Source organism: Coregonus clupeaformis, chromosome 20 (genome assembly GCF_020615455.1).
Source record: "Coregonus clupeaformis isolate EN_2021a chromosome 20, ASM2061545v1, whole genome shotgun sequence".
Taxonomy (NCBI): Eukaryota; Metazoa; Chordata; class Actinopteri; order Salmoniformes; family Salmonidae; genus Coregonus; species Coregonus clupeaformis.
The window spans coordinates 4,255,911-4,270,805 of NC_059211.1; the positions used below are offsets into that span (position 1 = coordinate 4,255,911).

The following is a 14,895-nucleotide window of genomic DNA, read 5'->3' on the forward strand; positions in this document are numbered from 1 at the left end:
GCCAGTGTTTCGCTCTCTAATGCACTACTATAAAGTGTAGTGCACTACTTTTGGCCAACAGTGCATTATATAGGGAACGGGGGTGTCATTTGAGCTCACAGCCAGTATCGCTAAACCCACTGGCCTTTAGAGCTGTGGGGTATTCCAGAAGGCAGGGTTAATATACATCAGCCAGCTAACTTTCATTAACAGCCTTTGCCTCATATCTCTTGATTTTCTGGATGATTAAATAAGCTACATTTGTATAATGGTTGTTGTTGTTGTTGAGTCATTTCAAACTATTTCACGCAATTTGTGCCAGTTCGCTGGCTAACTCATTGATCCAGATTTTTTGGAACAGGCCCCAGATGAATGTGACTGGTGCTAATCTGCATTTTGTAGGGGGATATAATCATCCCATCAGTGTGCTGTGTGTGTAGGGCAACCATTGGGACTTTTAATATTAGTAAAATTAGATGCCACATTTTCAGATAGGCTGTACAAACATCAGATTCAGAAGAAAATAAAAAAACACAAACATATAGTACAATGTAGGCTAGCTAGCGGTCAACGGTAAAAGTATCCATGTAGGCTCAGCTAGCTAGCTAGTGGTGAACTGTAAAAGTATCTATATAGGCTCAGGTAGTGGTCAACGGTAAAAGTATCTATGTAGGCTCCGCTAGCTAGCGGTCAACAGTAAAAGTATCCATGTAGGCTCAGCTAGCTAGCTAGCGGTAAACTGTAAAAGTATCTATGTAGGCTCAGCTAGCTAGTGGTCAATGGTAAAAGTATCTATGTAGGCTCAGCTAGCTAGTGGTCAATGGTAAAAGTATCTATGTAGGCTCAGCTAGCTAGTGGTCAATGGTAAAAGTATCTATGTAGGCTCAGCTAGCTAGCGGTCAATGGTAAAAGTATCTAACAAAACTGTTTCAAGTTATGAGTGGCACCCAGACCCCAACCAGACCAAAGAAAGCTCCCTTCTGTCCCTGCCTCCACACTGGTCTTGTACTTTCCTGGGTTGCGTCCCAATAATCCCTCCTTTATCTCTCCTCCTGAAGTGTGCACTCGTTCACTACTCCCCACAAATGTAAAAGTATTGGATTGTGTAGGCATGGGCTAGAAGGAGTTTCCATATAGATATACCAGTCATTTCCTTTCAAACCCATTGAGGGAAGTGAACAAGTGCACACTTCAGGAGAAAGGAGAGATTATTGGGATGCAACCCATGTCTTGCAGAAGACCAATGTTGTTGTTGTATTTGTCACAGCTTTAGAAAGTTAAAATATAGTTTAGTTAAAATACAAAAAAACAAGTCCAGTGTTGCTAGTACCAATCCTTTACATCGAGGTTTCTAGGGAGGGAGAGAAACACATTCTGGAGATGGATGGAGAGTCCTGGAGGGAGGGAGGGAGTGGGAGAGAAAGCGAGAGAGAAAGAAAAAAAGAGAGAGAGAAAGAAGATGAATGAGACACAGGACAAAACACACACAATATATCATAGTGTAAAGTTAACAAAGCTCACAAGATGTGGAAATGTGGCTGTACTGTAATGTTGAATGATTACATTGAAGTGTCTCAGAAAAGATATAAAACATATACAAAAACATGTGTATGTAAATGTATATATAGAAGTCGGAATTGCCATGTTATTAATCCAAAAGCAACATACCTTTGATACTTTGAGTACCCTCTCTCTATTGAGGGCCATGCTATCAGAGGCCTTGACCCCCACTGGAGTATTATTATTCACTGTCACCGGACTGTTCACCTGGAGACACACACACACACACACTTCATGAACATCCAGAAGAAACAAGGAAGCTGTGGACAAGCAGGAAGTGTGTTTATTTGTGTTTGAGGTCTCCTTGTGTGTCAATGTCGCTCACCGACTGCAGGACGACGTTCTCCTTTCCCTGACGTCCCGTCGCCGCAGCAACCATCTCCGGGGAGATGTGTCTGCCCCTCCTCTCCAACGCCAGTTGGTCCCCCTTATGTCTCCTCTGTTTTCATTGGTTCATTTGATCAGGAGGGTAGGACAGTTGACAGAAAAGTTAGTTAACTTTACCAGGAAATGTTTTTTTGATAACGTTATAGAGTAGAACCTTTTAACTAGAAAACGTAGAAATGCCCCGTTTTCACTGGTATGGTGCTGGGCATAATGAATAGAGGTTGAAAAGTGGAGGAATTGCCCTTACAAGATCGTCATATACAATACACAGAACAGTTATGATGTAGCAGATAGTGACTACCACATACTAAGTTCACATTGGATACAAAGTACTACATTTACAATTGTAATTCAAATACACATAAACACAATGACGCACGCACACACACACACACCTTGATGAATCCACCGAAGGAGCGGGAGCGGGGGTGTTTCTTGCTCTGGGCCGGGGGGGTCTGATAGTTGTATATGGGTGTCCCTGGGGGGGCCGGGCCGGGGGTGGTCTGTTTGGCAAGCTGCAGGAGGAGGAGGATGAAAAGGAGGAGGAGACAGGATATTGGGCTTTAGCCAGTCCTTCGAATCTACATCAAATTAGAAATCTGCCTTGTATAGAAAAGGAGACGAGGAACAGAAAGAGAATATTAAGAAGCAGTCTGGCTGTCAGTACCTGTAGTAGGAGTTTCTTCTTCTTGGCAGAGTTGGGCATGTTGTCATAGACGTGTCTGAACAGCTCCTTCAGGGACTCCTCTGTGTGGTGCTGCTGGCCCTGGGACGAGGAGGAGGAGGAGGAGGAGGGGTATTGGGAGGGGGACAGGTACTGAGACGGGTCAGCCCAACACCTCTTCAGGGGCAGGGGAACAGGGGCAGGGGAACCAGTCACAGGTAACAGGTCTATATCATCCTAACGGAGGTGGGTGGGAGGGAGAGGGGTGGGAAAGGGGTTATTGGTTTCCATCACAACATGAGTATATGGATACATCCCAAATGGCACCCTATTCCCCATAGAGCACTACTTTTGATGAGAGCCCTATGGGCCCTGGACTAAAGTAGTGCACTATAAAGGGAATAGGGTGCCATTTAGGACAGATCCTATTTCAGTTTAGAGGGAGATTAGGTTGATCTACACCTAGACCCAAAACTACAGCAAGACACTTCTAATAGGCCCTGGTAGATCTGAAAGGACTGGGGAGCTGTAAGCAGTTTGGGCCATAGCTCCACCTAACATCCTGGTAAACTGGGTTGCTTACACCTATACGGGGCCTGTATTCACAAAGCGTCTCAGAGGAGTGCTGATCTAGGATCAGTTTGGCCTTGTAGATTATAACGAATGGAAAAGGGGGGACCTGATCCTAGATCAGCACTCCTGCTCTGAGACACTATGAATACAGGCCCCGGTTTGATCTAATATGGTCCTTTGTTTGAGAGAAGTGCAACATCTTTTAATGGTATAGTTGATGTAAACAAGTCCTACTACTAACCTTGGTCTGCAGGCTCTTAGATCCTGTGAAGAGCATTCTGGCATGCTCTCTCATGTACACAGGAGCCTGAGCAGACACACACACACAGGATATCATATTATTACATTATTTTAGCCCATGTTCCCCAGATCTTATTCAATAACACTGACAACTGGGCCGGTTTCCCAGACACAGTTGAAGCCAGTAGTATGAGGTATTCTCAATGGAGTGTTTTAGTCCAGTGTGGTATACTACAAAGCAGGACCAATGAGTTAGCCAGCTAACTTTGATAAGCAACCAGAAATAACTATAGATTTCCTGCTTCATAAAAAAGAAAATGCTACACTTAGATCGGTCTTTGTTTGTTGAATCAATTAGACCATGCACATTTCAAGATTATCTTTCTAAAAAACAAAAAGTTATCAGAATATTTAGGCAAGTTAGTTGGCTAACTTTGTAGAATGCTTTGTAGAATACCCCTCTGGACTAGGCTTATTCTGGGTTGGGGAAACTGGCCAAAAGAGTATTATGTGTGAAGTTAGTCTCTCTGACCCGGAATAGTTTCTGGGAGTGTTTGATGAGGAAGGCCATGCCGTAGTTTAGCTTCTTCAGATTTTCCTGGAGGTCACTGGCCACCATCTGTATCAAATAGAAAATGAATATATATATATATATATATATATATATATATATATATATATTTTAGGTACTGATTAGGTGATCACATTAACCAAATCTTATTTAACGAGGAAAAGTATAAAAACCACTGCTGTGGTCATCACTATCCTCTTGCAATAGGACCAGCTGGATGGAAAAACAGTGCTAATAGTACCTCAAAAGTAATATTAAATCAAAAAATAACTATTGACCATGCCAAAAGATTTGAAAAGGAAAGTTTTGAGTGAGGAAAAGAAGGGTTCAATTCTGTCTTTACTGGCAGAGGGATACAGTGAGCGTCAGGTTGCTTCCATCCTTAAAATTTCAAAGACGCCGGTTCATAAGAACAAGGTCAAGCAGCAGACATTGGAGACAACAAAGCTACAGACCGGCAGAGGGCGAAAACTACTCTCTACTGACCAGGATGACCGCCAACTCATTTGAATGTCACTCAACAACCGTAGGATGACATCAAGTGACCTACAAAAAGAATGGCAAACGGCAGCTGGGGTGAAGTGCACGGCGAGGACGGTTCGAAACAGGCTCCTAGGGGCAGGGCTGAAGTCGTGCAAAGCTAGAAAAAAGCCCTTCATCAATGAGAAGCAAAGAAGAGTCAGGCTGAGGTTTGCAAAAGACCAAAAGGATTGGACCGTAGAGGACTGGAGTAAGGTCATCTTCTCTGATGAGTCCAATTTTCAGCTTTGCCCAACACCTGGTCGTCTAATGGTTAGACGGAGACCTGGAGAGGCCTACAAGCCACAGTGTCTCGCACGCATTGTGATATTATTTGGTGGAGGATCGGTGATGATCTGGGGGTGCTTCAGCAAGGCTGGAATCGGGCAGATTTGTCTTTGTGAAGGACGCATGAATCAAGCCACGTACAAGGTTGTCCTGGAAGAAAACGTGCTTCCTTTTGCTCTGACATTGTTCCCCAACTCTGAGGATTGGTTTTTCCAGCAGGACAATGCGCCATGCCACACAGCCAGGTCAATCAAGGTGTGGATGGAGGACCACCAGATCAAGAACCTGTCATGGCCAGACCAATCTCCAGACCTGAACCCCATTGAAAACTTCTGGAATGTGATCAAGAGGAAGATGGATGGTCACAAGCCATCAAACAAAGCCGAGCTGCTTGAATTTTTGCGCCAGGAGTGGCATAAAGTCACCCAACATCAATGTGAAAGACTGGTGGAGAGCATGCCAAGACGCATGAAAGCTGTGATTGAAAATCAGGGTTATTCCACCAAATATTGATTTCTGAACTCTTCCTAAGTTAAAACATTATTATTGTGTTGTTTAAAGAACTTATTTTCTTTGCATTATTCGAGGTATGACAACACTACATCTTTTTTTGTTATTTTGACCAGTTGTCATTTCCTGCAAATAAATGCTCTAAATGACAATATTTTTATTTGGAATTTGGGAGAAATGTTGTCAGTAGTTTATAGAATAAAACTAAAATGTTATTTTTACCCAGACACATAGCTATAAATAGTCAAAAGTTTGGACACACCTACTCGTTACTACATGATTCCATATGTGCTATTTCATAGATTTGATGTCTTCACTATTATTCTATAATGTTGAAAACAGTAAAAATAAAGAAAAACCCTTGTATGAGTAGGATTTTGACTGGTACTGTATATATTCACATCAATTACCTTAGCTGAATGACCTCAATCAATCAGAGGCAGCAGGTGGCCTAGCGGTTAGAGCGTTGGGCCAGTCACAGAAAGGTCGCTAGTTCAAATCCCTGAACCGACAAGGTGAAAAATCTGTTGATGTGTCTTGATAAAGGCACTTAACCCTAATTGCTACAGGGTCGCTGTTGATAACGGCAGACCGTGACCCCACTCTCTCAGGGGGAGTTGGGATATGCCCCCAAAAATATCTAATTCATACATGCGTATAATAACACTACATGTGTCAAATATAAGCACCCACCTAATTATTATGGTTTATATTCACATCTAAATTGAATGCAGAGATAATAAGTTGCAGGAACGAGTTTGGGAAACCCTGATCTACATGATAAATAATCACAGCACAGTCCAGTTTCAGGTGTTTTTCCTAGTCACTATGCTTCTGCCTCTGCACTGCTTTCTCTTTGAGGTTTTACGCTGGGTATCTGTAAAGCACTTTGCGTCAACTTCTGATTTAAAATGGGCTTCATAAAATACATCTGATTTGAATTTGAGTTACAGTACATACATTTCTGGGCCATACGACGTGGGGGGCGAACATGAGAGCGAGGTTGAAGGCGGACATTTTGTTCTTGTCCTGCTGCTTGGCGGTGTGGTAGAGCAGGTCCAGGATCAGTTTGAGGAGGCTGCGGTTGGCCTGGGGCAGCAGCAGGAAGAGGAGCTGGAAGGCTTCAATCTGACGCTCCTTATCAGGTACTGACGTCTTGTTGCCCTTCTCATCAAACAGAGTCATGTCTGGGGGAATGGAGGGGGGAGAGGAGAGAAGGGGGAGAGAAGAAGAGAGGGAGAACACACACAACACACTTCAATATGGGTCTCATGGGGTACAGGTATATTAAAAACTGTGAACATCAATGCCACTGATTATTGAGCGCCAGGGTGAGATGTTTTTGAGGTGAGGTTTGTGAACAAAAAAGTGCTACAGGAGAGAGAGTGGGGAGGTGCTCAGACAGGGGGACCTGCTATTTTGAGGTGAACGTTGAAGTGTTGGTGCGTGAGGAGGGGTTCAGGTAGCTCTCCCAGGAAGGTCTTGAGGACGGTGGCCACGTCGTTGGGGTGGAAGCCCCCTGCCTCCAGGTCGATGTCTGCCCCACTGTTCAGCTGTTCCTTCAGGGCCTGCTGCCGTACACTGTTACCCGGCACCCTGAACAGACCCTCCACCTGCAGGTCTGATCATCAATCAATCAATTAATTAATAATCAATCAACCACCTAGCACCCTGAACAGGCCCTTACAGTGCAGGTCTAATAATCAATCAGTCAATAAAACAAATATGTAGTGAATCAATCAGCAGTGTTTCCCCTACACTCATTTAGCAGCGGCGGGTCACCACTGATAAATCATTCCCGGCACTAAAACATTTTCAGTGTAAACTTAAACCACTAAAACCAGATATAAATGATGCATACAAAGTATAATTCATAATATAAAAAAAATAAATATAAATATAGGAAATCAGACACTTGAAATAAATAAATTAGGCCCTAATCTATGGATTTCACTTAACTGAGAATACAGATATGCATCTGTTGGTCACAGGCAGGTAGCTTAGTGGTTAAGAGCGTTGTGCCAGTAACCGAAAGGTCACTGGTTCTAATCCCGAGCCGACTAGGTGAAAAATCTGTCTATGTGCCCATGAGCAAGGCACTTAACCCTAATTGCTCTGGATAAGAGCGTCTGCTAAATGACTAAAATGTAAATGTAGATACCTTAAAAAAAGGTAGGGGTGTGAATCAGAAATCCAGTCAGTATCTGGTGTGACCACCATTTCCCTCATGCAGCGTGACACATCTCCTTCGCATAGAGTTGATCAGGCTGTTGATTGTGGCCTGTGGAACGTTGTCCCACTCCTCTTCAATGGCTGTGCGAAGTTGCTGGATATTGGTGGGAACTGGAACACGCCGTCAATCCAGAGCATGCCAAACATGCTCAATGGGTGACATGTCTGGTGAGTATGCAGGCCATGGAAGAACTGGGACATTTTCAGTTTCCAGGAATTGTGTACAAATCCTTGCGACATCGGGCACAGCATTATCATGCTGAAACTTGACGTTGGATGCAGCTTATGGTAGAGCTGGCAACAGCTCTGGTGGACATTACTGAAGTCAGCATGCCAATTGCATGCTCCCTCAAAACTTGAGGCATTGTGTTTTGTGACAAAACTGCACATTTTAGAGTGGACTTTTACTGTCCCCAACACAAGGTGCACCTGTGTAATGATCTTGCTGTTTAATCAGCTTCTTGATATGCCACCCCTGTCAGGTGGATGGATTATCTTGGCAAAGGATAAATGCTCACTAACAGGGATGTGAACAAATTTATGCACAACATTTGAGAGAAATAAGCTTTTTGTGCGTATGGAACATTTCTGGGATCTTTTATTTTAGCTCATGAAACATGGGACCAACAGTTTACATGTTGCGTTTATATTTTTGTTCAGTGTAGAAAAGATAATGGAGCTATATATATTTTTAAATAAAATCATCTTTGAGAACTAACAATCAAAATAAAAACTAGACAGTCAGTGAGAATCTAAAAATAAAAAAAATGTCATGGCACCATCGATTTTGTTCTAATGTTTGGGTCACTCAGATAGCATAATAACAGGGCATAAGCCATGGCAAAATGTGTAGAATTGCAGGAAACTGGCTTTAAAGGTAGCCTTAGCGAAATGACATTGCCACGAGCAGCACCGCAGATATTGAGACGAGCGAGATGCAAGACTTCACTCTCGCATGGTCACACAGTATAAGCGCATGTACACCCTGCGCATGTTTAGCCTGGGCACAAAAACAGTGGACAAGTTGAGCCTCTTGCTTCAACGCTCTTAGTTGTTGCGGATATTGACCCACTATGTTGTTTACTTTCTGCATCTACATCATATCGCAGAGTCTAGCTTTAAACTAACATTTTCTTTCCGCCCCATGGGAAAATGTGTAGAATTGCAGGAAATTAGCTTCAAACCAGCAACATTTTGTCTCTGTGGCCGAGATGGCCTTTAAAATTTTGGTTCGGAGATTGGCCACGCCCACTACCCACCCCACCCCCCCACACACACTAACTTTGCCACCGCTGCTGAAAGAAATCCTAGGGGAAACACTACACCTCAGGTCCATATGGAGTTGTGGGATTATTTAAGATACTCTTCGAAGAGATAGGGTTTCAGATGTTTTCAGATGCTTCAAGGGGAAGCTGGTTCTACCATTGGGGTGCCAGGACAAAGAAGAGAAAATTTGAGAATTACATCCAGGGATCATGATTCAGATGGGAACTGTAACAACATGATCAACTCACTCTTGCTGAGGTATTCGATGAGCTGGTAAATCTGGGCGATGCCTCCCTCTGTCAGAGGAGTCCCGAACACCACTTCCTTATCTGTGACGATGACAACGGCCAAAGGACGAGAATCTGAGTGCTGTACATTTATATTATTATTCAACATTATAGCAACCCAGGGCCACGTTCAGTAGCCAAACATTGTCAAATGTTGCAGATAAAAATTCCATGAGTAAAGCCACCGTGATTCCTTCTTCTACATGTCAGACAGGCATGTTTGTTCTACATAGTGTATCTACATTGCATCCTGCTGAACACACCCTTGGTTGATCCTCATGACCGTTCTCTCACCTTTACGTTTGAGGAAGTTGAAGGAGCGGAAGAATCCCCCTCCGGCCCCCGTGGGGGTCTTGGGCCCTCCCTCGTCCCCCAACAGCAGAGAGAACTCAGCACCGGGAAGGTCGATGAGGCGGGTGATGTTGCTAAGCACTAGTTCTTGAAACACCTCAGGTCTCTCGTGACGTAGCTTCTCCACAAAGAAGTCTGGGTTGAAGATGATTGGCGGGCGGCCCCCAACCCCACCGCCGCCCCATGAGCCCCCCGCATTCTGGCTGATCACCACGTTACACACCGTACCCCTGGTGGAACACACACAGATGCTGAAGATCTAGGAAAATCTTTAAACAACCGCTATATCTTTACACTGACTTTCTTGCACGTACACACACACACACCAAATCTCTCTCTCCCTCTTACACACGTATGATGATGGTGTAGTGGGTGGATAGCCCAATAATGGACTAAAGAAGCTAACATTACTATAGTCCAAGGACCTTACATGTTTTGTTTAGAGGCGAATTGGCTCTGGCCAAAACAGCCAAATACTCCATCTAAACGTCAATCGGTTCTCAATTGCGGTACGGTTCTAGAAACATAAAGCCCTCCACTTTCATATCATATCACCTATAAAAATACACTTACTGTACACTGTTTTAACAGTTGCAGCCAAGCAGTCTTCTGTTTACGCAAGTGTTCGGAGACACAGATAGCACATATGGCCGTGTGGTAACCGTAACCCTATAAAGGTGTGTAGTAATTTAACCTTTTTTAAATTAATTTTTTATTATTTTAATATGAAAGCTAAGTTCTTTATGTTTCCAAAACGTTAAGTGTTGATGAAAGGGTTAGTGGTTGGACAGACAGGAGAAAACCAACTTGTACCATTGCTCTGAAGATCAGTGAGTTGAAGACACCTCTTTCACACAAGTACACACTCACTGGCAATTCAGAGCTGCTTGACTTGGCATAATGGTGGAGAGTTCGTTTTGCATGGCCTGGTGCCCCAGGTGAGTGGTGATTTCACTTCAGGACCAATGGAATAGTCTAAAATCAGCAAACCCCACTCATCCGGGGCACCGGGCAATTCAAAACGAAAACCAATGACAGCTAACAGTCTATTGTTGCTACTACTTGTTAGCTAGCTAGCTATGGAGTCTTGCTGTAATTCAGCGACAGCGCAGGAATAAATGCTCTGCACCCACTCCGTTCAGAGTAGCTGTGTGATGCAGTCAGAAATGGTATTTTGTCACAACACTTGATTGTCAGAGCTAGCTAACTAGCTAGCTAGCTAAATTAGCTTTCACTGTCGCTGAAAAACAACATGCATGTCAGACAAGCTAGCAAGCCAAATTCAAATGCCAGTACCATGACAACTCCACAGTATCTTTACGTGCGTGTATGGTTTATTCTGTATACATATTGTACATGTTTAAATGTTATTTTACCTTCTGTTTTGTGTATTTTCATTTGTCTCTTTATCCGCTGCCATCTTCCGTTTGAATCCTCCGCTGGTATCCCTGACTCCGCCCACTCCATCTCTGATTGGTCGGTTATAAAACATGGGCGGGGTGAGCAGTAGATATTTGCATGTTTCGTTCTCTGATTGGATTGTTTGAATTCACTTTAGTAGTGTCAATCAAGGAAAAACAATAACATTGAGAAAGTTTACACGCACACACAATAATGCGATTATTGTGGATAATCTGATTTATATAATAGTTTGATTAAAAACGTTTACATGCTTTGCACGAAGAACGATCTCCCTAATAATCCTGTTTACATGGACACATCTGAAATCAGGCTACTATAGCACTCTGATAAATGCAGAAAATCGATACTCAAAATAAACGTTCTACCACAGCGACCATGTTATTTTTGGTAAACAGATTTGATTCTGAGTTCGGACATGTAAAATGTGTATGTTAAAACTATTTCTAAGATGCATACATTCAGTTGTACCGAACTCTCTTCACTCGAGCTAAATAGGGAGGAGGCTCGCTCGGCTGGTGCTAGCACATGCCCAGATCAAATACACAGCTGGAACGCCGATTAAGGTGTTTACATGTCCTAATAATTCGAAAGGTTGCTCAGAAAACCAGGTGTTTTTAATTTAACCAGGTATGCTTACTTCGATTTTGACCTTACACCGATTAAGATAAGCAGAGTAAGGTGTTTACATGACTATTGCAACTGCCATAATTAGTTTAATATTGAATTATTACTGTGCATGTAAACGTAATCATTGATTAAACACTTTTGGAGGAAATGTGAATCCCCCGCCTGGTTCCCTGGTCAAAATGTTGGCTTCGCCGCTTCCTCTCTGCGCCTGGCTTTTTCTTCTTCGTGTGGTTTTCCAGCAGACTAGACACATTGTTGCGTATTGCTGTCTTTCACAGTTCGGAAAGTGCATTGCACATTTATTCACAAAAAATGGGAAATGGGGACAAAAGGAAATTGCACCACCATCTAACCCTATATATACCACTATCCCCAACACATCCCACCACTACTTTGGACCTAACAGATCATACACATTCTGGGATTTTCCTATCCATCTTTGTGGTACAATTAATGACCACAGCAATAAACGCCAAGAAGCCAACCTTACTAAAGCGCAAACTGTTCGGGTCGCTCTGTACTGGCCTACTAATCACAGGGATCCTCTCAGGCTCCCTCACCCTTTGCCCACCATCCTCTACTTTCCTCACAGCCTCAGTATATGACACTTTCTGCACTGCTCTCACCCTGGAAACTTCCACCTGTCTCACTCACAATGGACATTTATGATCCCCACCATGGCCACCCCTACAATTGAAACTCTTTTCCACCAAAACTACAGTCCTTTGTACCATGCCCTCCTGCACACTTATCACAAGTTAAAATCTCTGTCCTACATACTGCTGCAACATGATCATAAACTTGGCACCTGAAACACCGAAGTGGGTTTGGAACAAAAGATCTCACGGGATAACTTATATACCCTAGCATGACTTTATCCGGCAAACACTCTGCATCAAAACTCAGAGGTAGAATTCCATTCATTCCTATGGAAAACTGTTTCTTCTTGGTAGTACCAATATGGCCGACTGATGACTTCAAATCCTCTCATTACCCAATACATAGAATTAGCAATCCAGGGTTTATATACATCATTGGTTTATAGACATCATTGGCCCTATGCCTTTTTGACTGTCTCAATTCTCCACCCTTCCCGAAGTATCTACCTGCACACTTTCTCATATGGATTTAACAAAGATGGAATCTGCAGCCAATGTTCACACCGATTCCATTCGTTTAAATCTACGACGGGAAGTGTGCGCACTTGGAAAAGGGTGGAGAATCGGTACAAAGATGGAATCTGCAGCCAATGTTCACACCGATTCCATACTTTTAAATCCATGACAAGAAGTGTGCACTTGGGAAAGGGAGGAGAATGGGAATATCCCAGGCACCTTACTGACAGTTTGTTATGTTGTTATTGATCTGTTATGTATTGAGTAACTTTTTGCCCAGCTACAAGCGGTTAATGGGGGGCATTGGTTTTGTGGGTAATAGTGGAGACTGTTCTGAAGTGATCGTACCGACATGTAAATGTAATGTTGATCTGAAGCTCTTAGTATAAACCCATAAACGTTCATCGGTCTTTAGCTGTCCTTCCTACTAATTGAGAGATGTTATACTAATTAGTAGGAAGGACAGCTGAAGACTGGTTTTTACAAAAAACTTCAGATGATCCAAATGGATGAAGACATGATTGGGACATAATGAGAGGGACTGGAGGCTGCAGTAATGTTGAGATGCCAATAGGGGGAGCTCTAGTCTAGAACACTGGAACCTTCAGTAGCACTTTGACGCAGCTGATGAGGAGTGATGGGAATGGGTCACATTTAGCTTCTTGTAAAACATGTAGGCCCACTCTTCAAATAAAGAAACGCAACTGCGCTGACTTTTGCCCATTTTCAATTTAGAGACAGTAACATCCTTTTTGTGACATGCTGTTCACACATGCTAACACCCTGACTAGGCTAGGCTACTTTTAAAATGTGTCACCTACAGAACTCACACTTAGGCTACGCCTACTTCTACTAACACTTACAGTAGACTACTTCTTGTTTCCACGCACTGTACAAGACCTCTCCTCTCCCCTTCACTTCACTATAATATAATAATATATGCCATTAAGTGACTTACAGTCATGCGTGCATATATTTTACATATGGGTGGCCCCAGCAGGAAATGAACCCATGCGCCATGCTCTACCAACTGAGTCACACACTATTCAAACTTAGAGTAGAAGTGCTGATCTAGGGTCAGTTTAGCCTTTTAAACTATGATGAATAAGAGGGGGGACCTTGTAAATATTTTTTTAAAGTTAAATTTTTAAAGTTAATTTCTAAAATATTCTTTAAGTTACAGCAACTCAGAATCGAATTAAAAAAATTTGCTTTGCACATTTGAAGTAGGCAGCCTCGAGGTCCAGTTATATTTTATATAACTATATTTTGTTATATGTTATCTTTCTGAAACAATCATCAGACTTGAGACAATATATAAAAGGTAACAACAATGAAGTTATTTTATTCTATAACTTATAACGGTACAGTAAGATTATATATGTATATGTTTGCTAGATTTCTTTATATACATATATTGGTTTTACGGTACAATTTTGCCTCAATGTCCTGATGTAAGTAATTGATTCAAAGTTTCTTATTGTCACGACTTCCGCCGAGGCTGCCACCCCTCCTGGTTCGAGCAGGCTTCGGCGTTCGTCGTCACCGGAGTACTAGCTACTACCGATCCCATTCTCATCACTCCACTTGTCATGTCTTGTCAATCACACACACCTGGTGCTCATTCCCCTAATTAGTATGTGTATAAGTGTTCCCTCTGTTCACCTTGTCTTTGTGAGTGATTGTTTTGTTGTGAGAGTGTGTAGCTCGGTTGAGCTACATTTCACTGTGTTATTGCCAAGGTGGAGGTTTTCCCTTGTACAGTTTCGTTTGACGCTTGGGGCGTTGGATTTATGCAAACGGATTAAACTCTGGACTTCGGTATTTTACCTCCTGCGCCTGACTCCTTCTTTCACACCTCTCCACAGAATCACTCACCTGATCTGATATGGAGTCAGCAGGAGAAGACCGCATGCCTGGAGTTGTGGCAAGGGTCCAGGAGCATTCCTCGATGTTGGCCAGCTTGGGTGAAGAGATGATTCGGGTTCTTCAGGTGGTGGAACGCCTGGAGAGGAGAGGATCCGATCTATCGAGACCAGCTGGTCAACCGGATCCAGCCACCTACACCCCAGCCCCTGGAGGGATCCAGATATCCCGGCCACCGGCGTTTGACAGGACTGCAGCGCGATGTAAGGGATTCCTACTCCAACTGGAGTTGTATTTCTCCAGCATCAGGCCGGAGCCCCGGGAGCGGGAGAAGGTATCCGTCCTCGTTTCCTGCCTTTGTGGGAGAGCCCTGGAGTGGGCCAACGCGGTATGGAACGAGGGAGGTACCACGTTGGAGAACTACGGGGAGTTTGCTCG

General features: G+C 43.3%; 1 protein-coding gene across 2 annotated transcripts; it reads right to left on the minus strand.

Moving 5' to 3' along the window:
* Window positions 1–614: 614 nt before the first annotated feature.
* Window positions 615–10,934, minus strand: arhgap19 (Rho GTPase activating protein 19). Of its 2 annotated transcripts, XM_041839012.2 has the most exons (12): window positions 10,804–10,934; window positions 9,371–9,657; window positions 9,038–9,118; window positions 6,703–6,912; window positions 6,252–6,478; window positions 3,936–4,022; window positions 3,405–3,470; window positions 2,594–2,827; window positions 2,322–2,441; window positions 1,865–1,978; window positions 1,648–1,746; window positions 615–1,373 (listed from the first exon to the last, which is right to left on the minus strand). In XM_041839012.2, exons 1-12 carry the CDS (start codon window positions 10,917–10,919, stop codon window positions 1,317–1,319), a joined length of 1,698 nt encoding a protein of 565 aa, XP_041694946.2. In that variant the 5' UTR covers window positions 10,920–10,934; the 3' UTR covers window positions 615–1,316. The 2 variants fall into 2 exon arrangements, with proteins under 2 accessions (XP_041694946.2, XP_041694947.2); XM_041839013.2 differs by lacking the exon at window positions 1,648–1,746.
* Window positions 10,935–14,895: the final 3,961 nt, after the last annotated feature.